Genomic DNA, 27,322 nt, shown 5'->3' on the forward strand with positions numbered 1-27,322 from the left:
CACTGCCCTAATGCCTCTGGCACATATACTCTGCTTCTGGAAGTAGGTGATAACCTCTTTCCTCTAGAATTCCTAGCAGAGTTGTCCATAAGAAAAATACTACACAGACCATTCTGTTCAAAGGAACTTAAGATACCAGAGAAAAAGTTACCAAAATACCCAGCCTTAAATGAATATGCTTCACATGGTGATGGATTTTAACATCATTTAGAATTTATTCTCAATTTGTGTTTAAGCCTTTTTGTTTTCATATCCTCTAAAAGAAGTTTTAAAACTCTCATTCTATTTTCTACCTAACTCATTTTGTTGTTTGTATTGATTAAAAACATTTTTTTAATGTTTGTTTATTTTTGAGGGGGAGGGAGAGAGAGAACACGCACTCGCACGAGTGGAGGAGGGGCAGAGAGAGGGAGACACAGAATCTGAAGTGGGCTCCAGGCTCTGAGGGGTCAGCACAGAGCCTGATGCATGGCTCAAATTCACGAATCACTAGATCATGACCTGAGCCAAAGTTGGATGCCTAACCGACTGAGCCACCCAGGCGCCCCAACTGTATTGATTTTTTTTTAAAACAAAACAGCTGCATTTGGTAAAACCAACTATGTACTCCAAAGTTCAGCTCAACCTACTATAAATTGATTGAGAAAGTCATGAAAGAGATCTGTGGGATTGTGAACTTCATGAACTTGGTTTAAGCCTCGGTTTAGTTAGAGCAAGAGTTGATCATGAGGACTGTAAAAGGTTTCTGGGTTCTTTTCATGCTGCATCTGTATTTCTTCGACTCTGGAAGGACTGGGAAAATACTTGTGTGGCCCTTGGATTTTAGTCACTGGATTAATTTAAAAGTTATCCTGGATCAACTCCAGCTTCGTGGGCATGAGGTAACTGTCCTGGTACCTTCACCAAGTTATCTGTTTGATCATACCAAGATTCCCTTTAATGTGGAGATCCTTCAACTTCCAGTAACTAAAGAAACTCTCATGGAAGAGTTCAATGGTATTCTCTATGATATTTCCTTTGAAGTGCCAAAACTTTCATGGTGGAGCATGCAAGGAAAACTGACAGAACTTGTCTACAGGTTTTCTAGGACAGCCAAAAGAATGTGTGAGAGTGCTATCACAAATAAGGAGTTACTCAGCAGGCTACAAGCAGCTAAGTTTGATATCTGTTTAGCTGATCCCTTAAGCTTTTGTGGGGAATTGTTGGCTGAGCTCCTCAATATTCCATTTATATACTCTTTTCGATTTTCTTATGGGAATGTCATTGAGAGACTGTGTGCTCAGCTTCCTATCCCTTCTTCATATGTTCCTGGCATCACATCGGGACTGACAGACCGCATGACTTTTGTACAGAGACTAGAGAATTGGTTACTGTACATAGTGACTGATATTATGTTTTTATATTTTGTATTTCCGGAATGGGATGACTATTACAGCAAGGCTTTAGGTAAGATATATTTGCATGCATTAAAGATTCTTACTTCATAAGAAAAAGGGTGCCTGGGTGGCTGAGTTGGTTAAACATCTGACTCTTGATTGTGACTCAGGTCATGATCTTGTGATCATGAGATCAAGCCCGAGGCCTGCTTGGGATTCTCTCTCTCTCTCTCTCTCTCTCTCTCTCTCTCTCCTCGCTCTTTGCTTCTCCCCCCACTCATGCACTCACACCTGTGTGCTTTCTCTCTCAAAATAAACACTTAAAAAATAAAATGTAAATGTTTACCTGACGATATAAAATCTTAAAAAACGTATTTTTAAAATTTTTTTGTATGTGTTTTATTTATTTTTGATAGAGTGCAAGTAGCAGAAGGACAGAGAGAGAGGGTTAGAATCTAAAGACAGGCTCCAGGCTCTGAGCTAGTTGTCAGCACAGAGCTTGATGCAGGGATTGAACCCACAAACTGTGAGATCATGATCTGAGACCAAGTCAGACATTTAACTGATTGAGCCACTCAGGTGTCCCTTAAAAAAATATTTTTAAGTGAGGACCCAAGCTTTTTAAGTAAAAAACAAAAAAAAAAAAAATTTTTTTTTGGTTTTGGATGATTGATTTTTTACAAATTATCACAGGAAGAATATTCTCTATGTATACACATAAATCCTGGTTGCTGCTACTAATGTTTTTGGAATATCTAGAAAACTGTGTGCTGAATTTGACATAATTCTGGACTATTCCTCTCTTGTTTAGTTTTGCTTTTATACAGTCTGGTTTTTTGGGGTTTTTTTTTGTTTTTGTTTTTTTCCTGATCGACTTGCTTTTTCTCAGACTTTCTGTTTGCATCCAATTTAGGTTTTATTGCTGGTTGCAGGGTTTAGCATGTGATGAGCACAAAACTAGAAAATAAATAAATATATATTGGTTTCATATGCAGTTCTCTCCCAATGGCAAAATGTGATTTTTTTTTCCCCTAAAAGACCATGTTTCCAGATTTTTAAATCTCACTGTTTTTTTTTTTGTTCTATTCAAAATTGCATTAGAGGTCAAATTGTGAGCTTTGACCCTGAGCACACTGTTTTCTCTCTTACTTCAGCAATTCTTTTTACCTCTTTATATTCTACATTCCCATACTATAGATTAGTTCAATGGGAAGTTTCATTATAATTCTTTTTCCAGGGGCGCCTAGGTGGCTCAGTTGGTTAAGGTGTCCCAACTTCAGCTCAGGTCATGATACCACAGCCTGTGGGTTCAAGCCCCTCATTGGGCTTTGTGCTGACAGCTCAGAGGCTGGAGCCTGCTTTGGGTTCTGTCTCTGTCTCTCTCTGCCCCTCCCCCCTCCCTCTCTAATAAATAAACATTAAAAATAATAATAATAATTCTTTTTTCCAAAAGGTGAGGAAGTTTTTGCTGTTATGGCTTGTCTTGTTTTACATTACAAAGAGCTATATAAATAGGGGCGCCTGAGTGGCTCAGTCAGTTGAGGGAGCACCGACTTTGGCTCAGGTCACGATCTCGCAGTTTGTGGGTTTGAGCCCCATGTTGGGCTCTGTCCTGACAGCTAGGAGCCTGGAGCCTGCTTCGGATTCTGTGTGCAGCCTGCTTCGGATTCTGTGTCTCCCTCTGCCTCTGCCCCTTCCCAACTTGTGCGCTCATTCAAAACTCTCTCAAAATGTGCGCTCATTTGAACTCTCTCAAAAATAAACATAAAAAAAAAAAGCTGTAAGAATAGAAAGTATCTTCATTATTATTTTATGCTTGCCTAGTCTTCCAGTTTACAAGTCTGCATATTTTGGACATCTTACATCCTTGTCTTTAAAGTATATTTTAAAAGCAAAATCTCTCTTCTCAACAACTTGGTCCCTGGCATTACTACTGGCATCTTAACAATAACAAAATAATCACTTACCCTCCCTATGAAGTTTTTCTATGTAACCCTGAAGATTTAGAATATTAATACCTTAAGTGTAAATTTTAACATGGCCAAATAACTTATCAACTATTACCGTTGAATCACACTTCCTTGTGATGCGAGACATTTTCACATTATACATATTAGTTTCACTTTGCTTTTAGGTTTCTCTCTATTCATTCTTCTCAATGCCAGAACAAAATAATGTCAGGAAAAAAACTCCCACATAAGATTCTTCAGTTATATCTCTGGAGCTTAAGAGTATAAATTCCTACTATGTTTGTTTATTATAAAATGTTTGTAGATAGCCTTCTGCATCTTTCCTCTCAAATGAACTTTATGGAAAGTTTATGAAGCATTCTATGTGTTTACTGAGTTAAGTTTACACTGAATTCAGAGATCAATCGGGAAAACTGACCTCTTGAACATCTAAAGTTTTTCAAAACAAATTTTTATTCAGATCTTTTTTATAACAATCAGTAATATTTTACCATTCTTTGCTAAAACTCTCACTTATTTCTAGCATTATTTTTATAGTCTAGTTACCATTAATATCTCTTTTTTATAGTTATAAAGATAAAGGAGATCCGTTGGTGCTTTTGTATTTCACTCTTGAATTCAGCAACCTAAATATAATCCCTTAGCAACTCTACTAGTATTTAAGTTAGATTTAGATTGGACTGACAATTCATAAAAAGTCAGTAAGTGGGGCGCATGGGTGGCTCAGTCGGTTAAGCAGTCGACTTTGGCTCGGGTCATGATCTCATGGTCCGTGAGTTCGAGCCCTGCGTCCGGCTCTGTGCTGACAGCTCAGAGCCTGGAGCCTGTTTCGGATTCTGTGTCTCCCTCTATCTCTCTGACCCTCCCCCATTCATGCTCTGTCTCTCTCTGTCTCAAAAATAAATAAACGTTAAAAAAAATTAAAAAAAAAAGTCAGTAAGTAATGACAGTCATTTTTTTTCTTTCAGAAGTTGATCTCACTTTTTGGTTTGTTTTGGAGGGTTGCTTTTTGTTTTTGTGTGATTTTGTGAGTGTGTGTGTGTGTGTGTGTGTGTATGTGTGTGTGCTGCGTATTCCATTGACTGACTGCTCCAATAAGATCATGAGTAATAGGTGATAACCAAAACTCTTTTCTTGTTATGAATTTTTGCACTTTTACTGAGATAACAGTTGAGGTATAACATTTTATAAGATACTCATCGCAATGATTTGAGAGATGTATTACTGTGAAATGATTACCATGATAAGTTTGCACCCGTTACCTCACATAATTGTTTTCCTTATGGTGAGAACTTTTAAGATCTACTCTCTTAGAAACTTGCAAATAAACAAAATAGTATTCTTAGCTATAATGATTATGTTGTACACTATATTCCCCAGTATTTATTATCTTATAACTGGAAATGGACATCTTTTGACAACCTTCGTCCCATTCGTCCACTCTACACTCAGCCTCTGGCAACCACGAATCGGATCTCTCTTATCATGAGTTTGATTTTTCTAGACTCTGCATATAATCGATATCAAACAGCATTTGCCTTTGCTGATGAAGTATGCTGCCCAAGATATGCCAGTGATTAGTTCAGGACAGTATAAGATCTAACACACAGCACTGTGACTTTTTCTGGGCCTTCTGTGGATGGAAGCAGGTGCTTATTTCTTCTAGATTTGGCCCTAAAAACATGTGGACAGAAACTGCTATGCCCATCACTTACCCATGGTCAGGGGCCAAACAGCAAAAGGCAAAACCAAGCAAAGGTAACAGCATCTCATCTTGGAGACATTTTCTGAGTCATGAATAAAGCGGTGAGTGATCTGTTGCTGGATCTAAGTTGTCTGTTTATTTCTGGTTCCAGAAACTTAACATGAAGTTTTGGAACCTCTTTTATAGTGAACCATCATTGATGGAACATGACTTTGTCTCTGATTCTTAGCTCTTGGCACCCTAGAATATTCTTTTTGGGAATATATCAGTAATCTGAGAAAGAAGAATGTGAAGGCTTGATAGGTAGACGGAAAACATTTCTTTGGCTCAGAAGTTTAAAAATTTTATTACTTTAGTAGAATAAAGTTTTTTATTTAGGGTTATTCAGAATTTAGGATCTTCATTATGTAATGTATTCCAAGTATTTTTTGAATTATTTTTGAAAAAAATACAACCCGTAATTCTTATACAATCATTAAATGAATCATAAATATATATATGTATGCATATATATACATACACACACACATATATATACATATGTATATATGTATATATATATATTTTCAATCATTGAGGAGGAAACCAGTTAAGAATGCAAGTGTGGTTCAAATATATTTTGAGGAGCTACTTGTAAACAACTGGGGGGAAAAAGTAATGTTAGGGTAATACTACTAAAGTTAGACACAAAACTGCTTAATGTCATATAGAGCAATAAAATCATAATTTGGGGGATGATATTTTCTACCAGACAGAAATACGTAAGCTAACATTTAACCCAAGTATATGTGGACTCAAAAGTAAATAGGGAATCAGTAATAAAAAAGTAAAATATAGGCACATTCTTCTAAAGAATTAAATAATTCTTCCATCATTTATTGTTTAACAGTGTCTCAGTATGACATCAAAAAGGCATGCTGTGGTTTCTTTTGACTTCCAAATTTGAGACAATGGTTTCTAAAAATCTCTTTATCCAAATCAATTATTTTTACTTCCCTTGTACTATATTGACTTCATTTCAATAAATAGCATTAAGTGTCCTAAATATCCTAATGTCCTAATATCTCAGGAATGGAGATTCAACAACAAAAAGATATTATCTTGTTATGAAGAAGTGAATCAACCATTATGACCCAGCAGTTCTACTCTTAGCTGTGTATCCACAATAAATAAAAACATATGCCCACACAAACATATACATGAATGCTCATAGCAGCATTATTCATAGTAGCCCAAAATGAAAACAACCTAAATGATCATCAACTGATAAATGGATAAAGAAAATGAAGCATATCCATATAAAGAAATCTTATTAAGCGATAAAAAGTAATGAAGAACAGATACAGACTACAACATGGATGAACCTTGAAAACATTATGCTAAGTGAAAAATGGGAGCACAAAAGACCATTTGTAATTTATTTATATGAAATGAGTGAGATTATTCTGGAACAGACCAATACAGACAAAGTAGAGTAGTGGTTGTCAGAGGCTGCGAAGAAGGGGAAACAGAATGACTGCCAATGGATACAGGGTTTTTTAGAGGGGGTAATGAAAATATTCTAAAATTAAATAATGGTGATGGCTGCATAACTTCATGAATATACTAAAAACTACTGAACTGTGTATTTTAGAAGGAAGTATTGTATGGCATATCAATTACAAAACTGTTATAAAAAAGGTGGGGCGAGTGAAGCATTACACAAAGAGAAGAAGATTACATCCGTGGCTGACACCAGGAAGTCACTAAAATGGAGAATGTACTGAGTATGAAGTTGGATTTTCAATACCATTGCCATTACCAGAATCAAACCCATAAATTACTGAGATTTGTTTGTGATTGCTTATACAGATAGATTGTCCTGGTCAATTCAAAATCCCTCATATTTTCTGATCAAAATTTTAACATGTTTAGAATTATCAAGGAGAATATTTAAAAGGCCTTATGGTGGAAAACTATATAGTTACAATTTCCTCGTATCAGCAATACTGAATATATATTTCAAAAGGACACAAAACCTCTGGGTAAGTTTCCTTATACCATAGTAATTGACTAGAATTCAGAAATAAAGCTCTGGCTCCTAAATAAGGAAAATCATTTAATTCAGCCACTAATTTGAGTTTTTATTCTGTTAATGTTCAATTGGTTGCCACATCAGTTGAAAGGTACTCCTTTGTTGCTGTCAGTCAACTAAATATGTCAGAATAGCTAATATTTTGCCACCAAAGAGGACAAACTCTTGTGAAACAGGAACTTTAATTTTGCATAGCAAAGGAGATAAGACTTTTCAAAAATGTATTAAAAGATTCTATTCCTGGCTGGATGTGATTAGGTGTTTACAGCACACTCGAAAACACGAGAAGACAGATGAATTTCAAAGGTCAGTTTTTAAAGAAATCAAAAGGCTTTTGGAGCAACAAGAATGAGATAAATTGTAATTCCAGAAGAGTCAGAGACCCTACTACAATGAGCCAAGGATCACTGCTTGTTTCTTATCCTTTGCTGAGAGTATTTGCCAATTCTGAGCATGAAGTAGGGCTCAGGCTTAGCTGAAGAGACAGACTCCATTGGCAGGAGAAAGCAGCAGGCTTTTGGTCTTGTTCTAGACTTAAATCCTTGCTTGGTTATTCAAAATCTCACTATTATGTGCCTTCAGGAAAAGGTGAATTGATTTTGTATGGTTTGCATGGGCCCAATATTGGTTCTTTAAAGATTTTTCTTAGAAAATTAGATGGTCAAACATTCCCTATTTAATATACCAGTTTGTTTTCCATTATCCTTCATTTGTATTCAGGAAAACCTGCCACATTATGTGAGATTATGGGGAAAGCTGAAATGTGGTTGATTCGAACTTACTGGGATATTGAATTTCCTTACCCTTATTTACCTAACATTGAATTTGTTGGAGGACTGCACTGCAAGCCTGCAAAGCCCCTACCGAAGGTAAATAAGTGTGCTTATTTTTGATTGTTTAACTTTTTATCTCCTGGAATTATTTCTAGTTTATTATTTATAATGTTTAATCCCTAAGCTGAAAACATGGACACAGCAGTTAATGGGCATTATTTTCTTAGACTATTATACTACCATAGGTATCTTATAACATTATCATGACAACCACTAGTGATGTTGTTCATCAGCTATGTCACATATTTGCTAAGGATGAGATTCCTAGCCCCTGAGTGTAGTGGAACCATGGAGTACTCTGCACAATGAGACTGAGGTAAAGTGGTATGTATCCCTTCTAGGCCCACTATTTAATTGTCAGATCTGGTTACTACAGAGTTCTCTTTTCCTTTGTTATGTCAAAGGGCTATAGATAGTAGCTACAGGTAGTGTTCTAGATAATATATCAACCTGAGTTCCCGATTAAAGAATGGATAAACCAGCTGCAGCTCAATAGATAAGGATTCAACATAAGAAAAAAATAAATTGTTGTCTTAGGCCACTGAGATTTTGTAGCTGCATGTTATTTAGCATAACCTAGTCTTAGAAATGGATAATAGTGGGGAAATTATAATACTTTGAGAATATTTCAAATAGAGATATAATGGCCCATCCAAAAAACCTGGCAAAAGTTCAACAATGATGAACTGTTTGGTTTTAACAAAGAAGAGAAATTAGACTGAGAAGGTTATCAGGAGATAGTTTATTAAAAAAAAAACACAAAAAAACAACAAATGGGCAATACTAAGTATTCTTCAAACTTAAGATCAATGAAAGATCAGTGTATAATTTTTAAACAGCAAAACATTTCATAAACATTGACTTACCTTTTCATAAACATTGACTATTGAATTGTTTGGAATGAAGCAAGATTTAACACAGGGAAATGAGCTGACATACAGTTGCAATAATTCCTGCAAGAGATTATAGAGATCCAAACTATAATATGATAGTAATTTTTGAGTAGAAGTAGAGAGATTTAAGAAGTACTTACAAAAAAAATCATTATGATTTGGTGATTGGCTGGAGGTGGGGATTAAGGGAGAGAGTTCGAGAATGAATCCTTGGCTTGTTGTTTCTTTGTATATGTCTTTGTTGGTTTCTTACAGCCAATTTAGCAGAGAATAGTGGCATTTACTAAAGTGAAGAATTAAAGGGGAGCAGCTGTGAGGGAAAATAATGTGTTCATATTTGGGCATGCTAAATTTGAGGTACCAATGCGATGTTAAGTAAGCAGCTGTTGAATACAGTGTCTTAATCTCAGGGGATAGGCAGTATTTGTGTTTTTCTTCTTTTAATTTTAATACACTGTTTTTAGAGCCATTTACATTCACAGCAAAATTTAGCAGCAAATATAGAGAATTCCTGCCTGTTTCCTACACACAGCTTCTTCCACCATAAATATCCCACACTAGTGGGGCACAGTTGTTACAATCAATACCAACCAATTTCCATAACTTAAAGTTCACTCTTTATGTTATATATATTATAGGTTTTGATACATGTATAATGTCATGTATCAGCCCTTATAGTATCACACGGAACAGTTTCACTGCCCTAAAAATCTCCTATTCTCCACTTATTCATCTATCCCTATCCCTAAATCCCTGGGATCACCACTTTTTTACTGCCTCCATGGTTTTGCCTTTTAAATAAGCAATGGTCTTAAATTAGGGATGTCAAGGGATAAAAAAAAAAACATGATTTCATATTGGGTGCCTATCGTGAACATTAAGTTACCCAGAGTAAAAACAGAAGTTGGGGTGGAGCATAAGACTATGAACTAGATGCCTCTGTGAATGGGGGCTTTTCCTAAAAGATTGACAATTGGCATTAGGAATCATGGGTTATTGATATTGATATGTTTTTATGATTAAAAACATAAAGATGAAGATACTTTTTTAAGGCATAGTAAAGGAAACCGTTGGAAATACAGTCAGAAGAGAGGAGAACACGGATCAAGTGTCTATCTGGACCCTGACTGATATAAGTATGGTAGAATGAATAGAGTATACTTAAAGGATTATAGGGCAAAATCCAATTTTCAGTAAGACCAGAAAGTATATGGAATACTCATCGAAGAGACTGAGAATATCTGGGAATTTTTAAACCATGTAACAGGAAGTTTTACTTTATTTTATTATATAAATTAATATTTTGACAACTTAAATAATATTGGAAATCCATTCTATATTATTCTAAACTATTGCTTTTGCTCAGAAAGTAATCACTTAGGGGCCTCTGGGTGGCTCAGCCTATTAAGCTCCAACTATTGATTTTATCTCAGGTCATGATCTCACAGTGTATGAGATCAAGGTCCATTTTGGGCTCTGTGCTGACCTTATGGAATCTGCTTGGGATTTTCTTTCTTCCTTTCTCTCCGTCCCTCCCCTACTTGCTCTCTCAAAATAAACAAACATTAAAAAATAAGTAATCACTTAAATATTCTGAGCCTTCTTTATGTTATTTCATAGTTTTTGGTAAAATATCCATGCACTGTATAGATTCAATTCTAAAGACAAAGAAAAAACTGTCAGGATAGTGTAAGATTTACTTATGGGCTTATTTGCTATATCTTAATAATTCAGTACTATTCAGAACCCTCCTATTGCCTTATTACTGATACCATAACATACCATATGTGTTTACATAATCTGTGTTTGTGTGTATTTACATAATTAGTTATTTCACCAATAATATATGTTTCTCCAATGCAATCTTATTTCCCATATCTCTTCCCACCAGAGCATAGTAGGACCCCAGGGACACTCCAAAAGTGTACAAACACTAACTCAAAAACAGCACACAAATGTGGTTATTATTTGTGGAAAGAATCAAGTTTTATCAGATTTTGTCATCATGTTTCTTTCTGTTAGAGCCTCAAACCTCATGATTACTTCACTTTTCATCCTCATTATGGGTTACTTTGTACATTCACATTGACTTTTGTATTTGTAGGTAACATACATTTAGTGTCCTTAATCTGCTTTTTATAATTAGGGATATTACTGAAAATCCTGCAATATTCTAATACCAAAACTAAACACCTGAATTATTCAGGGAATGAAATTTTGCGAAAATGCTTGCATATTAAAGAATTAACAAATAGGTGGATTATGAGTAAAACAAATTGCTCTCCATCATGTGGGTGATCCAGTCAGCTAAAGGCTTGAACAGGCTTATTTAGATTTTAAATTATTATTATGATATCATATAAATATATGTAGGAGATAAATATTCACTTACCTTTTTTGTCTCAATAATTTATATATTATTACACCACTCCTAATAATCTACTCAGTGTGATTTTTTTTCTCACTGATTGTCTCACTAACTTCTGACATCACTCTTATCCCATGGCAGGCTTTCATATACTCAGTTCTTTTTCTGGTCTTACCACTTTTGTTCTATTGTTCACATCATCTACTAGGAGATCAGAGCAATCATTTTACATATTTCATGTTATATATTACATATTATTATCTGAGGTACTTCCAAGTATTTCCTTTTATTTTCCAAAATTCATTAATTATTTATGAAAGATATTCTTCTACATACATTATAAAATACTTGCCGATTTCTCAAGAAGATTTTGCTGTAATTGAAAATTAAAGAGACTGTTGGGTTTACATATTAAGTCAATCCATCTATCATCACAGTGTGATAGTTAATTTTATGTGTCAGCTTGCCTGGGCCAAATACTTAAATATTTTGTCAAATATTATTCTGGGTGTTTCTGCAAGGTAATTTTTGGATAAAATTAACATTTAAATAGGTGGATTTTGAGTAAAGCAAATTGCTCTCCATTATGTTGGTGAACCTCTGCAGGCTTGAATAAAACAAAAGTCTGACCATTCTGAAGCAAAAGAGAATTCTGACAGCAGACAGCCTTCAGAACTGAAAGACAGTATTGGCTTTTGTCTGAGTCTCCAGACTGATAGCCTATCCTGCAGATTTTGGACCTGTCGGCCTCCATAATCATGTGATCCAATTCTTTAAAATGAATCTCTTTCCTGCCTTCCCCTTTCAGTCATCATACATTTTTTTTTCTTGTCTTACTTGATTGGCTTAGTTTATTTAGTACTTAAAAATGGGATAAAAAGATTGCTTTTGACTTCAACAGGATTAAATATGCCATTTTTATCTTTAATGCAAAGCCATATATTTCCATAATATTATTGTCACTTATAGGTATTATAGGTATTTCTGTGTTACTTATCTGATAAGTTGTATGGCTACCTGATTTCTAAATGTGGTACTGGAAGCTTATATAAAGCACAAATGTAACCAAAAGAAAATTTAAATTTAGAAACAGAAAAAAAGTAAGTATCCATTAGCATATCATTATTCTGGCTGTGAATGAACATAAAAGTTCATGATAATCTTCTTAGCATCCAAGGCTAAATATAAAGTGAAGTACCAGAAGAATTTAACTTAAAGCAGTAATCAAATGCCACATTTGGGGCATTATGGAGAGGATGTTAGAGGCAGTAGAGAGCACGAAGTATGGTCACTGGCTGTACAGTCAACAAGCTTCACTGAGAAATTTGGTTCTGCCGGCTACTGCTGTGTAGCGTTGCACAAATTACTTAACCTCTCTGAAACAGCTCTCCCGTGTGGAAATGTATACGTATCTCTTAAGTTCACCATATATCTAAGTTAAATAATGCATCCAAAGACCTCAGCACATGGCAGGAGATAACACATAGTCAATAATTGGTAAACACAGGCACACACAAACATACCTCAAAAGTGTTTAGAACACATTGGAAGGGAACCTCCAAACTAAATTATTTTTATTTCCCTGATAACCAGTGATCATATTTCATACTCCAAAATGGTTAACATGGAAAGACAGAACTGTTCAATAATTCAGACACAGTGCTAAAGTTATATGGCTTTCTTGTTCTTGTAAGCTCTAAATTTTCATTATTACAAAGACTGTTTTCTTTACAGGAGTTAGAAGAGTTTGTCCAAAGCTCTGGAAAGGATGGAGTTGTGGTATTTACTCTGGGTTCAATGATCAAAAACCTCACAGAAGAAAAGTCTAATCTAATTGCATCAGCCCTTGCCCAGATTCCACAGAAGGTCGGATAATCTTATCTTTTTTTGAGGGGCAGCCATTTTAAAATCCATGAAGTTCTCCTTAAAAATCTACTTAACGAATGTTAAGAAAAGCTATTAGTATTGTTAATATCAATTTAACTGAACTCTGAGGAAAAAGTATTAAATGCTAGAGAGGGCCACTAAAAACATTTGATTATTATCTTGCTTTAAACTTGGCATTACTATCAGGAACACATATTGTAGTATTTTTATTTTTACTAATAGGATAAAATAAATCATTCACTAATCTGAAGCAATCTGTTGGCTCTATGTCTAGGATTTAAGGCTTCTATGTAATCTAATCTTATTTTGTTGTTCTTGTTTATTTTTAAGTCTGAGGCACACATGCCAGTTATAATGAATATGATCGTAAAGGAAAAGATATTTTAAAAATATGAACTTAATTCATAATTGGGACATAATTGGGACTATATATAATTGGGACTTTTAATTGATGGTTTTGAACAAGGTCCTGGTTTAGCCTGGAACTGACAGTTTAGCTTCCTAGAATACTCCTAAATAAGGATTCTCTTAAACAGTTAAAAATTTTAGTAATACAGTAAAAAATTTGTACAGTTCACTCTATGATGTTCCTAGCAAAATCTGATTTTTAAGTTAATAACATTCTAGGTTATAACTTAATAATGTTCTTAAACTACCAGGGATATTTTTTTGTTTTCTAGCTTTAGTCAAAATAGACAATTAATTATTTTTAAGTTCCAAACAATCATGACAGTGCTTAAATTCATAACTAAATTCCTTTGGAAAATTGTTTGTGGAAGCAGTACCCATTTAAATATTTAATTTTTTAAAATCTTCATAAAAGTATTAAATTTTTAATTGTATTGAAGTATGTTTAGAGGTGACATCAAGGTAAAGTAGGAAGCACCAAGGAAGCACCTAAACAGCAATTATACTAGCAAAAACTCTGAAGTAACTGTATTAGAACTCTGCAGTCTATCTGAGCACTTGCAATTTGCGGTGAAATACTGGCTGATCAATTGTAATTAATTTTGGTCAATTGTAGTTAATTTTGGCATTGCAGCAGCTTCAGATCCTGTATCACCCAGCCTCATGGCAGCTAACCTGCCTGTATTACTGTGTGATTTGATGGAGCCAAGATGGACAAAAAGGATCTTATCCTCTAAATATTATGATTCTGCATTCTGATTGCTAACTATTGCCTTCCATCCACTGATATGTAGAAACAAAAGTTGGTCATAATTATTTCAACACCCATTAGTTGAAGCAGCACTGTTGTTTGTTTGTTTGTTTTTCTTTTTCCCTCTTTTCTCTGCCTGTGAGCCAGACATTAAGGAATGAGGCCATTCAAAACAACCTGACCTACAATGGAATTTAGAAAGCAATATCTATGTCAAGGGAAAGATACAGGTTCAAAAAAAATTCTTTAGATATAGAAGATCTAAAGCATTCACCTCAGTCTGATTCCTAGCAAAGAGACACTTTTCAATAATGAAAATAAACAAATAAGCCTCAAACCCTAAGGAAAGAGAGAATCCTATTTCCAGGGGCACTGGGTGGTTCAGTTGGTTGAGCGTCCCACTCTTGATTTCAGGTCAGGTCGTGTTCCAAGGTCATGGAATCAAGCCCTGCATTGTGCTCCATGCTGAACATGGAGCCTGTTTAAGATTCATTCTCTCTCTCTCTCTCTCTCTCTCTTCCTCTCCCTCTCTCCCCCTCTGCCCAATACCCTGCCTGTATGCTCTCTCTCTAAAATTAAAAAAAAATTGCCTAAAAAAATCTGATTTCCAGAGTTATTATATTGATTACAAAAATCGTTTGTCCAGTTCTCAACAACAAAAAAAGTGACAAGGCATACAAAGGTATGTAAAACTATGGCCTATCAAAAGGACCAAAATATATTGAGAGAAATCGTTCCTTTTTTTTAAAGTTTATTTACTTATTTTGAGAGAGAGAGAGAGAGAGAGAGAGAGAATCCTAAGCAGTCTCCACACCAGCAGTGTGGAGCCCAACACAGAGCTCAAACCTATGAACCATGAGATCATGACCTGAGCCCAATCAGATGTTTAACCAACTGAGCCACTCAGGCACCCTGAGAGAAACCATTCCTGAAGAAGCCTAGCTGTTGGAAGTACTAGATAAAGAAAACAATTGCCCTAAAGATGCTCGAATAGTTAAAGGAAGACCCTGATAAAGAGAAGATAATGATGTAGGAACAAAATAAGAATATCAGGAAAGAGAAGGATATCATAAGAATGACCAAAAAGAAATTCTGCAGCTAAAAATTACAATAACTGAAATAAAAAATTCACTTCAGGGATTCAAAATCGGATATGAGCCAGCAGAAGAATCAATAAACTTGAAGAAAGAATAATTGAAATTATCAAGACAGAAGGACAAAAAGAAAAACAAAGAAAAGTGAACAAAGCCTAAAGGACTTATGGGATAGTATAAAGTGGAAGAACAAACACACTCTGAGAGTCCCTGAGAGTAATGGGCAAAAATAATTTGAGGAAATAATGGCTTAAAAGGTCCCAAATTCAATGAAAGACACAAATCTAAAAATCCAGAAGCTTAATGAATTTAAAGTAGAATAAACTCAAAGGGATCCACACTAAGATACATAATCAAGTTGTTGAAAGACAAAGACAATGAGAGAATCTTGGGAAGCAACTCAACACACAAAAGGTGACTAGACGATTTCTCAACAGAAACCTTGAGGCCAAAAGGTAATGGGTTGATATATTCAAAGTGCTGAAAGAAAAAATTGCCAACTGAGAATTTCATTTCAGGCACGTTTCTTTCATATATGAGGTCAGAAATTAAAACATTAACAAATAAACAAAAGCAAGGGAGATCATTACCACTAGACCTCCCCTGCAAGAATGAAAGGTCTTTATGGTGGAAATGAAAGGCTACTAGACAGTAACACAAAATCATGAAAAAATAAAGATGTGCAGCAAAGGTAAAAACTAAGGCAATTACAAAAGCTAGTATTATTGTAGTTTTAATTGTATTTAACTTTTTACTTTTTTTCTTATTTATTTTTTTAAATTTAATTCATTTTTTAAATTTACATCCAAGTTAGTCAGCATATAGTGCAACAATGATTTCAGGAGTAGATTCCTCAAAGTCCCTTACCCATTTAGCCCAAACCCCCTCCCACAATCCCTCCAGTAACCCTTTGTTTGATCTCCATATTTAAGAATCTCTTATGTTTTGTCCCCCTCCCTGTTTTTATATTATTTTTGCTTTCCTTCCCTTATGTTCATCTGTTTTGTCTCTTAAAGTCCTCATATGAGTGAAGTCATATGATTTTTGTCTTTCTCTGACCAACTAAATTCGCTTAGCACAATACCCTCTAGTTCCACCCACATAGTTGCAGATGGCAATATTTCATTCTTTTTGATTGCCAAATAATACTCCATTGTATATATATATACCACCTCTTCTTTATCCATTCATCCATTGATGGACATTTGGGCTCTTTGCATACTTTGGCAATTGTTGATAGTGCTGCTGTGAACATTGGGGTGCGTATGTCCCTTTGAAACAGCACACCTGTATCCCTTGGATAAATGCCTAGTAGTGCAATTGCTGAGTCATAGGGTAGTTCTATTTTTAGTTTTTTGAGGAACCTCCACACTTTTTTCCAGAGTGGCTGCACCAGTTTGCATTCCTACCAACAATGCAAAAGAGATCCTGTTTCTCCGCATCCTTGCCAACATCTGTTGTTGCCTGAGTTATTAATGTTAGCCATTCTGACTGGTGTGAGGTGGTATCTCATTGTGGTTTTGATTTGTATTTCCCTGATGATGAGTGATGTGGAGCATTTGTTCATGTGTCTGTTGGCCATCTGGATGTCTTCTTTGGAGAAGTGTCTATTCATGTCTTTTGCCCATTTCTTCACTGGATTATTTGTTTTTTGGGTGTTGAGTTTGATCAGTTCTTTATAGATTTTGGATACTAACCCTTCATCTGATATGTCGTTTGCAAATATCTTCTCTGATTCTGGTCAGTTGCCTTTTAGTTTTGATGATTGTTTCCTTCCCTGTGCATAAGATTTTTATTTTGATGAGGTACCAATAGTTCATTTTTGCTTTTGTTTCCCTTGCCTCGGGAGATGATGTGTTGAGTAAGAAGTTGCGGCCAAGGTCAAAGAGGTTTTTGCCTGCTTTCTTCTTGAGGATTTTGATGGCTTCCTGTCACATTTAGGTCTTTCATCCATTTTGAGTTTATATTTCTGTATGGTGTAAGAAAGCAGTCCAAGTTCGTTTTTTTGCATGTCACTGTCCAATTTTCCCAGCACCATTTGCTGAAGAGACTCTCTTTATTCCATTGGATATTCTTTCCTGCTTTGTCAAAGATTAGTTGGTCATACGTTTGTGGGTCCAGTTCTGGGTTCTGTATTCTGTTCCATTGATCTGAGTGTCTGTTTTTGTGCCATTGTATTCCTCTTTTTAAAATCTTCTCAAATATTTTATTGTATTCTACTTTTTAAAACCTTCTCAAAGATTTTTTAAAAATGCATAAATAGCCATTATTAATCTAATCTATTTTTATAAACATAATGTATAAATGTGTATCTTGTGTCATCAGGAACAGAGAGTGGGGGGTGTAGCTATGAAGGAGCAGAGTTAATGTATGCTATTGTACTTTACAACTTATAAGCCAAAAAATAAATCACAAGAGTAATTACAAATACTTTGAAAATGAATGAAGACAATACACCAAAATATATGAGATGCAATGAAAGCAGTGCTCAGAGGAAAGTTTATAGCTATAAATGTCTACATTGAAAAAGAGGCAAGATCTAAAGTCAACACCTAATTTTACACCTTAAAGAACCACCTAAAAAGAACACCTAAAAAGAAAGCTAACTAAACCCAAAGTTACCAGAAGGAATGAAATAACATTAGAGCAGAAATAAGACAATAGAAAAATAATAAAGAAAATCAATGAAACCAAAAGTTGGTTCTTTGAAAATATCAACAAATTTCTGAAACTTCTAGCCAGGCTGGCAAGAGAAATTAAAAAAAGAAAGAGAAGATGCAAATAATTAATATCAGAAATGAACCTGGGCAGATTACTGACTTTACAGAGATAAAAAGGATTATAAGAGCTTATTAGGAACAATTGTATATCAACTAATTAGACAACCTAAAAGAAATGGATAAATTCCTTGAAAAACACAATTTACTTTAAAAAAGAAACAAATATTTCAACAAACCTATACCAACTCAAAACATTCAGTTGGTAATCAAAAACCTCTCAATGACAAAAGGTCCTGGATATATAGCTTTACTGGTAAATACTACCAAACAGTTAAGAAATAATTAAATAAACTAATGCTTTTCAAATTCTTCAAAAAAATTGAAGAGGAGGGATCACTTCCTAAATGATTCTGAGGCCAAATCTGCCCTTATACAAAAGCCAGATAAAGACAGTAAAAGAAAATAAAATTACAGACCAAGATCCCTTGTAAATATAGATGTAAAAATACTCAATAAAATATTTGCAAATAAAATCCACTAGAAAAAAATTAATTATTTAAAAAAATGATATCCACTATAATATTGAAAGGTGTTTCACCATAAATGGGATTTATCCCAGGAATGCCAGAGTAGTTCAGCCGAAGTTAATTAATCAGTGCAATACATCACATTAATACTTATGAAGGAAAAAAAAAAAAACACCACATGATTATTTCAACTTACCCAAAAATGGAATTTGATAAAATCCAACATTCTTTCATGATAAAAAAATCTCAGAAATCTAGGAATAGAGGGTAAATTCCTCAATATATGATAACGAGTAAACTCGGAAAACCCATAGCTAACATCACACTTAATGGCAGAAACTAAAAGTTTTCTCCCTAAAATCAAGAACAATACAAGGATGCCTAATCTCATTGCTGCTATTTAGCATTGTACCAGAAGTTATGGTCTGGGCATATTACACTAGAAAAAGAAATGAAAAAGCATCCAAATTGGAACAAAAGAGTAAAATAATGTTTATTTGCAGATGACATCATCCTATACATAGAAAATCCCCAAGAATCCACAAAGAGCTAATAGAGCTAATAATCAAACTCAACAAAATTGTGGAATCAATACACAAAAATCAGCTGTGTTTATACACACATATTTGAACAATCTGAGCATAAAATTAAGAAAACAATTCCATTCCCAAGAGCAACCAAACAAATCAAATACTTAGGAATAAATCTAACCAAGGAGGTGAAATATTTGTATGTTGAAAACAACAAAACATCATTTCTTCAAGAAACCAGAGAATATCTAAACAAGTAAAGTCATACCATGTGCATGGATAGAAAAATTTAACATGGTTAAGTTGTCAACATGATCTAAAGCAATGTACAGATTTAATGCAACGCCTATCAAAATTCTAACAGACTTTTTTGTACAAATGAAAATCCAATCCTCAACTTCATATGGAACTGCAAGAGCCATAAATTGACAAAACAATCTATGAAAAAGGATAAAGTTAGAGGACTCCCATTTTTCAACTCTGAAATACGAAATTTACTATAAAACCACAGTAAATTAAACAATGTGGAACTGGCAGAAGAGACATATAAACCAGTGGCATGAAAGACAGAATAAAAGTTAACCCTCACATATATGATCAGTTGATTTTCAACAAAGGTACAAGACCAGTAGGGAAAGGAGAGTCTCTGAAAAAGTGCTGGTAAAATCCTGATATCTACATGCCAAAGAATGAAGTTAAAACCCTATCTTACACCGTATACAAAAACTAACTCAAAATGGATCAGAAACCTAAACTTTAGAAGAAAAACTATGAAACTTATAGAAGACAATATTGGAAGAAAACTTCATCACATTGGATTTGGCTTTCATTTCACAGATATGACGCCAGAGGCATAGGCAACAAAAGAAAAAAATGGACTTCATCAAATTAAGAACTTTTGTGCATCAAAAGATACTACCAAGAAACTAACACAACATACAGATTTGGAGAAAAGCTTTGTAAATCATGTATCTGATAAGGGATTAATGTCCACAATACATAAAGGACACCTAAAACTCAACAACAAAAACCCAATTCAAAAATGGGAAAGGACTTGAATAGATATTTCTCCAAAGAATATATACAATGGCCAATAAGTACATGAAAAGGTGCTCAACATCATTAATCATTAAGGAAATTGCAATCAAAAGCACAAAAGATATAACACTTCAAATCCATTAGTATAGCTATTATTTAAAAATTGGGAAATAACAAGTGTTAGTGAGAATGTGGAGAAATTGGAACCCTTGCACATTGTTGGTAGGAGTGCAAAATGATGTAGTAGCTATGAAAAACAGTTTTGTTTTTCAAAGAATTAAACATAAAACTCTCATATGACCCAGTGTTTACAATCCTACCTACATATCCAAAAAAACCCCAAACAAATGAAATCAGGGACTCAACGAGATATTTGTACACCAATGGTCATAGCAGCATTATTCACAACCACCAAATAAATGGATAAACAAAATGTGGTATATACACACAATGGAATATTATTCAGCCTTAAAAAGGAAGGAAATTCTGATATGATACAACATGAATGAAGCTTGAGGACATAATGCTAAGTGAAATAAGGCAGTCAGAAAAAGACAAATACTGTATTATTACACTTAGATGAGGTACCTAGAGCAGTCAAATTCATAGAGACAGAAAGTAGAATAAAGGTAACCAAAGTCTGCCAAGTCGGAGGAATAGGGAGTTAATTGTTTAATGATACAGAGTTCATGTTGGAGATGATGGACAGACACATTTGAGTTAAAAATAGTAGTAATGGTTCTACAATATTGTGAATGTATTTAATGCCACTGGATTGTATACTTATAATACATTAAAATGCTAAATATCATTACATATATTCGACCACAATAAAAAAGACATTGCTTCTTTTTTAAAAAATGTTTTATTTATTTATTTTTGAGAGAGAGAGAGCACAAGCGGAGGAGGGGCAGAGAGAGAGAGGGAAGCACAGGATCTGAAGAAGGTCCCAGGCTCCAAGCTGTCAGCACAGAGCCCAACGTGGGGCTCAGTCTCACGAACCATGAGATCATGACCTGAGCTGAAGTCAGACGGTTAACCAACTAAGCCACCCAGGCACCCCAACAATACTTGCTTCTATGTCACTGTCAAGTTTATAACAAAAGTTCAAAACACTTACAAATTCCTAAAGGGAATGTAACATCCTTCTCCTTTGCCTCTGGAAACGTTGTTTAAAAAAATTCCCTTTAAATGTTGTTTGAAAAAATTTTAAACGTTGTTTAAAAAAATTACCAAAAATTCCCACAAAGGCCTAATAACACCAATATGTAGTTATTCCATATACAGATTGTCTGGTTTTGTTTCTTCACCTACTGAGAATGGCCCTGATGATGACAGTCTATTAGGATTATTGCAAGCGTTTGAAAACATAGTTGCCGTTTCAGTGCTTTAAACATTCATTACTTAATCATTTAAGGCCTTATTTTGTTCATTTGTTACAGGGAGGCATTGAACTAGGCTAATTCTGAGTAAGTGTCTCATTTTGAAAGGATGTGCTTCTGAAAATCTTCTAATAGATTAAAGGTATTTATTTTGACAGGTTCTGTGGAGATACACAGGAAAGAAACCAGACACATTAGGACCCAATACCCGGCTATATGAATGGATTCCCCAGAATGATCTTCTTGGTAAGACCAAAGGGAAGCAAAACTAAACAGAGCTGAATGAGGGATCCTCTGAATGATAATTTAGTAACGGATCAATCCAACAAATTTGTGTTAAAAACAAGCAAAAAAATTTTTAATTTCTTCTTCGCATTTCTTCTGGAACTTGTTAAAGAAAAAATTCTTCATGATACTTGTTAAAAAGTGTGAGGCACACTTTATTCAAGACCATTATGATGAATATAGATACTAGTTCATGGACTTTTGCAGTGAAGCAGAGACTGGACTCAACTCTGAATACAATAAGAAAAAGTGGGGATCTTATAGCCAAGGAGCAGAGTGGGGGTCACTGGGTAGAAGAATACTAAGAGGAAACATCAGGGCAAGGGAGGGATTCTGGCTACACCAACCTAAGCAGATTCTTGCCGAAAACAGACCGGGGTCATCAGACACCACCTGGGGAAGGTGAAGGATGAGGAAACCAATCAGATATAAATATGGGTGATCAGATACCAAACTGGGGGAGTCTAGCTAAACTGATTTAGTAGGATTCTTGCTAAAATTGGGCAATGCAGAGAGAAATTCAGAAGCTCCAAAATCAGAGCCTAGTTGAGAAGAGAGTTCAAAGAAATTTGACTAGAGTTTGGTCAAGGAGCAAATCTTTCCCGAGCTCTAAATTACAATCAAAATAGAATTCTCCCATTTATGACTCCTCAGAGTCAGAGTCAACACACATTTAGATCAGGCTCTCATTAACTCTTGCATAAAATACTGCAGCAGCCTCCTGGTTCTCTATATCCACTTACTCCCACCTCTCTTCTTTCCTCTTCTGTTTGAAAAAAAAAAAAGTGAGAATCCTATTCACCATCTCTAATATTATAAATGTCTTTATACTACTATAAAATCAAATGTAAAATCCCATTTTATTAAACAGAGTGCTTCATGAACTTTCCCTAATTTATCTTCCTAGACTGTTATGCCAACATTCTCCCACTGAAACCCTGTACCTCCCACCACTCCTTCCCTTATCCATACAAGAATTTCATTTTTTAAATCACTCCATCCTTTTTTTTATTAATTCCTCACCCCAATTTGTCCAACTGGCAACTACTCTCCATCATTTAAAGTCCACATAGACCTTCTTAGAGGTTTGTGAAATGACTTACTTGCTAGAGTAAGTAATTGCTGCTTAGCCTGGAATAACGAATTGCTGCTTTCTTTAGATCTTATAGGAATTTATATATAGTCTCATGGCACAGAATTGTGTAGAAGATGCTGCCTAAATCATAAAAGACTTTTAAAGACATAGAACGGGTGCCTGGGTGGCTCAGTCAGTTAAGCATCCGACTTTGGCTCAGGTCATGTTCTCACGCTTCGTGAGTTCAAGCCCCATGTAGGGGTCTGTGCTGACAGCTTGGAGCCTGGAGCCTTCTTCGGATCCTGTGTTTCCCTCTCTCTCTGTCCCTCCCCAGCTCATGCTCTCTCTCTTTCTCTCTCTCTCTCTCTCTCTCTCTCAAAAATAAATAACCATAAAAAAATGGAACAAACTGAGGGTTGCTGGAGGGAGGGAGGGAGGGAGGGGGCTAAATGAGTGATGGGCATTAAGGAGGATGCTTGTGGGATGAGCACTGGGTTTTATATGAAAGTGATGAATCACTGGATTCTACTCCTGAAACCAATACCACATGGCATGTTAACTAACTTGAATTTAAGTATATGTTACCTAATTGAATCAATGGTTTATAGGTGTCACGATTTTCTGTTTCTGAAACTCTCACAACTTTGAATAATGATATGTTTTTTCCTCTTAGGTCATCCCAAGACCAGAGCTTTTATCACTCACTGTGGAACCAATGGGATCTATGAAGCTATTTACCATGGGGTCCCTATGGTGGGAATTCCCATGTTTGGTGATCAGTATGATAATATTGCTCGTATGAAAGCCAAAGGGGCAGCTCTTAAAGTAGACTTACATACAATGACAAGTTCGGATCTACTTAACGCTTTGAAGGCAGTTATTAACAACCCTTCGTAAGTATAGAATATATTCTTTTCTGAGAAGCATCTGGTGTTTTAAAAGGAGTAAATTGTTTCATTCAATTTTTAAACTGACACTTTTTTGAGATGGAGAGAGAGGGTGCAAGTGAGCAGGGGGCAGGGCAGGAAGGAAAGAGGGAGAGAAAGGAGGGGGTGAGAGAGAGACAGAGAGAGAGAGAGAGAAGCAGGGCTCACCTGAAACAGGGCTCATGTTCACTGAAAGTGGGGCTGGAGCTCACCGGATGTGGGACTCAAACTCACCGTGAGATCATGACCTAAGCCGAAGTCAGATGCTTAATGACTGAGTCACCCAGGTGCCCTAAGCTGACACTTTTAGGTAATATCAAATTCAATTGTTTTATACTTCTCAAATTTTATGTAGGCCTTTTGATTCACCTACCGTTAATAGGTAATAGATTACAACCTCAAAGAAATATTGTTTATTTAAAGAAAATAAGTTATTGTTGAAGAGACGCAGATCTTTATTTTTTACTAACAATTTTATTGTTTATTTCTTAAAAATTGCAAATATTACCAGTATAAAGAATTAGGCAATGTAACAAAAAATAGAGAAATAAAAATAAAAAATAACTTTCCTGATGCAGATATAACTAGTTAGCAGTAGAGAAATATTACTTCAGATATTTCCTTTTGCTAATCTATAAATAGGGAAGAAAAAGAAATAATTTTATAAAAATTGGATCATGCTACTTTTTGATTAAAAAAATTCTATATTGGGGTGCCTGGGTAGCTCAGTAAGTTAAGCGTCTTGACTTCAGCGCAGGTCATGATCTTACAGTTTGTGAGTTTGAACCCTGTGTCTGGCTCTGTGCTGACAGCTCAGAGCCTGGAGCCTGCTTCAGATTCTGTGGCTCCCTCTCTCTCTGCCCTTCCCACATTTGCATTCTGTCTGTCTCTCTCAAAAATAAATAAACATTAAAAATTTTTTTTAAATCCTATATTGGTATATACTAACTTAAAACAAGAGAAAGAAGATACAATACAATTGAGAGATCCAAACAGCAAAAGATGGAAGGCCCTAGCCTCTCTGTTGCCTGGCAAAGGTCAACCTTATAGAGCCCTCCAGGAAAGAAAACAGCTCCAGAAAAGAACTAGAGTCCACTTAACAAATTTTAGCAACGCATCAGAACAACAACAACGACAACAACAACAACAACAAACTGAAAATAACATCCCAAGAAGAAAAGGAACACAGATTCATTTTGCTTGCATCATCCCACTCACACTCCAGCTCAAACTCAGGCAGGGGGAGAGCCTGCCCCTCAATACTGCTTCCTATCACTAGCTCGTTCCTAATACCTTGCTTGGCAAATGAGATCAAAAGTCTGTATTCTCAGCCTACATATTCTATATTTCTTTTTTTTTTTTTTTTTAACTTTCATTTATTTTGAGAGAGTGAGAGAGAGCTCGTGAGTGCACATGAATAGGGGAGGGGCAGAGAGAGGGAGGGAGAGAGAATCCAAGCAGGCTCCACACTGTCAGCAAGGAGCCCCATTCAGGGTTGAACTCACAAACCGTGAGATCATGACCTGAGCCAAAACCAGGAGCCAGAGGCTTAACCCACTGAGCCAACCAGGTGTCCCTCTACATTCCTATTTCTAAACTTTTTAATGGTATTTCCAATTAGCAAGTCTTTTCTCCCTTACTTCCAATTATTACTTAAACTACAAACAATTCTGCTGATAGGGCCAACGTATCTAGAAATCTCTCAAGAGGAAATAAATTGTCATAGGCATTCTGTACTCGATATCATTTATGACAATTTCTTATATAATTATGTAATATCCTTTTACTGATAGAAACATAATTTTAGGTATCTCATGTTCTTAATGAATTTTTTCAAATTGCTATCTATGTATCCAATCTTTAGCTATAAAGAGAATGCTATGAGGTTATCAAGAATTCACCATGATCAGCCTACAAAGCCCTTGGATCGAGCAGTCTTCTGGATTGAATTTGTCATGCGCCACAAAGGAGCCAAACACCTTCGGCCAACCTCCCATGACCTCACCTGGGTCCAGTACCACTCGTTGGATGTGATTGGGTTCCTGCTGGCCTGTGTGGCTACTACTATATTCCTGGTCACAAAATGTTGCCTGTTTTGTTGCTGGAAATTTGGTAAGACAGGGAAGAAGAACAAGAGAGAATAGTTTAATAGTTTAGATAGAAAACAGGACCCATCTGAATTAACCAGCCAGTGATTTGAACAGATTCCTTTCCTAGTTTTCCCAGTTCTTGTCCATTCCTCAGCTTATGAAGTCAAAGATCAAAGAATCACCCAAGGAGTTCATTACATGATTTAGAGTTAAGATGTATAATACCTTATTCTTTAAAAAGAGAAGATAAACACATGGAGGTTCCTACTACTAAAATCCTAGTACTTTATTCACTTGTTTTAGCTCAACAAATTAGGATGGTGTTTGAGAACTCAGGAATGCAATAATAAATTCTATTTTCAGTACCAATCATATTAAACCTTTTCTAAATACTTAACATCATTTTGCATCCAGTATGTTATAATTATTGCATATTCTCTAAACTAGACAAAGTAGAAAAAAAGCAGAGGTTCCCTTCTAATAGAAATATTAGGAGATTCAAAGTTTCTACTCTGCTGGGAATCATGTTTTAAAACCATTAATTTCATCTCATATGACACATCGATCTTTGTTCCCCTTGGAGTACAAAACACTATCTTTTGTCTTTGATTTGAAGATTGCCCTTGATTTAAAAATTAATAATAATAGTACCAGATTTGTACCATAATACTTTGTGACTTTAGAGAACTAGTTGATTTCGATTACTTAGAATTATAGATGGTATGGTGGAACAAAACCAAACAATTATAATTTAATACCTGCCCTTTACTCTTCCCACCAATTTTACTTATAATATCCATGTTTGGAAAGAAGAGACAAAACTATAACTCTTTAACTGCACTGCAGATAATTTGAGGGGGGGGGATATGCATTTCTCAGAATTCTGTCTGCTGTGGGGATGATTTCTCCATCTAACAGAAATGCAGTGGGTTTTCCCATTTCATCCTTTCCCTTACCCCAGCACTTCTCCTGGTCCTCTCAAAAACTGTACTGTGACCACTATACCAAGAACTAATACTTAGGCTTCTTGATAACTAACATTCGCCAGAAATCTGCAGTAAGCATAAGGATATACATTGAATTTCAGTAGAAGTAAGGATTCTCTCTCCCTTTCTTTTCTAAAAAAACTATCTTCCAGTACATCTGCCAGTTATTTACCCTTGAGGTTGAAGAATTATTTAATCCAACTGGAATTATGTATTAAACAAGCTCAGTAAATGATTTACCACAGCTTGATATTTATAATCCAATTTTAATAGACCTAAAATTATAGCTGCATCTTAGAACAATATAAATCTTTTGGAGGATTATCTGTGTTTTACAGGAATAGTGGCCTAAATAACAGCAAGGCAAACAATTCTTAGGCGTTAAATTAACAATAAAGAAATAT

At 35.2% G+C, this 27,322-nt stretch overlaps 1 protein-coding gene across 1 annotated transcript; it reads left to right on the plus strand.

Moving 5' to 3' along the window:
* Positions 1-27,322, plus strand: LOC125922780 (UDP-glucuronosyltransferase 2C1-like). The gene is made up of 6 exons (XM_049630567.1): positions 1-1,446; positions 7,846-7,994; positions 12,954-13,085; positions 21,715-21,802; positions 23,590-23,809; positions 25,707-27,322. The coding sequence occupies exons 1-6, from the start codon at positions 726-728 to the stop codon at positions 25,984-25,986; spliced, it is 1,590 nt and encodes a 529-aa protein (XP_049486524.1). The 5' UTR covers positions 1-725; the 3' UTR covers positions 25,987-27,322.

The sequence above is a fragment of the Panthera uncia genome, chromosome B1 (assembly GCF_023721935.1).
Source record: "Panthera uncia isolate 11264 chromosome B1, Puncia_PCG_1.0, whole genome shotgun sequence".
Lineage (NCBI taxonomy): Eukaryota > Metazoa > Chordata > Mammalia > Carnivora > Felidae > Panthera > Panthera uncia.

Coding starts and splice junctions, on each gene's coding strand:
- LOC125922780 (XM_049630567.1), top strand. CDS start 726: ATGAGGACTGTAAAAGGTTTCTGGGTTCTTTTCATGCTGCATCTGTAT. Junction 13,086..21,714: donor TTGCCCAGATTCCACAGAAG/GTCGGATAATCT, acceptor TTATTTTGACAG/GTTCTGTGGAGATACACAGG. Junction 21,803..23,589: donor TCCCCAGAATGATCTTCTTG/GTAAGACCAAAG, acceptor TTTTCCTCTTAG/GTCATCCCAAGACCAGAGCT.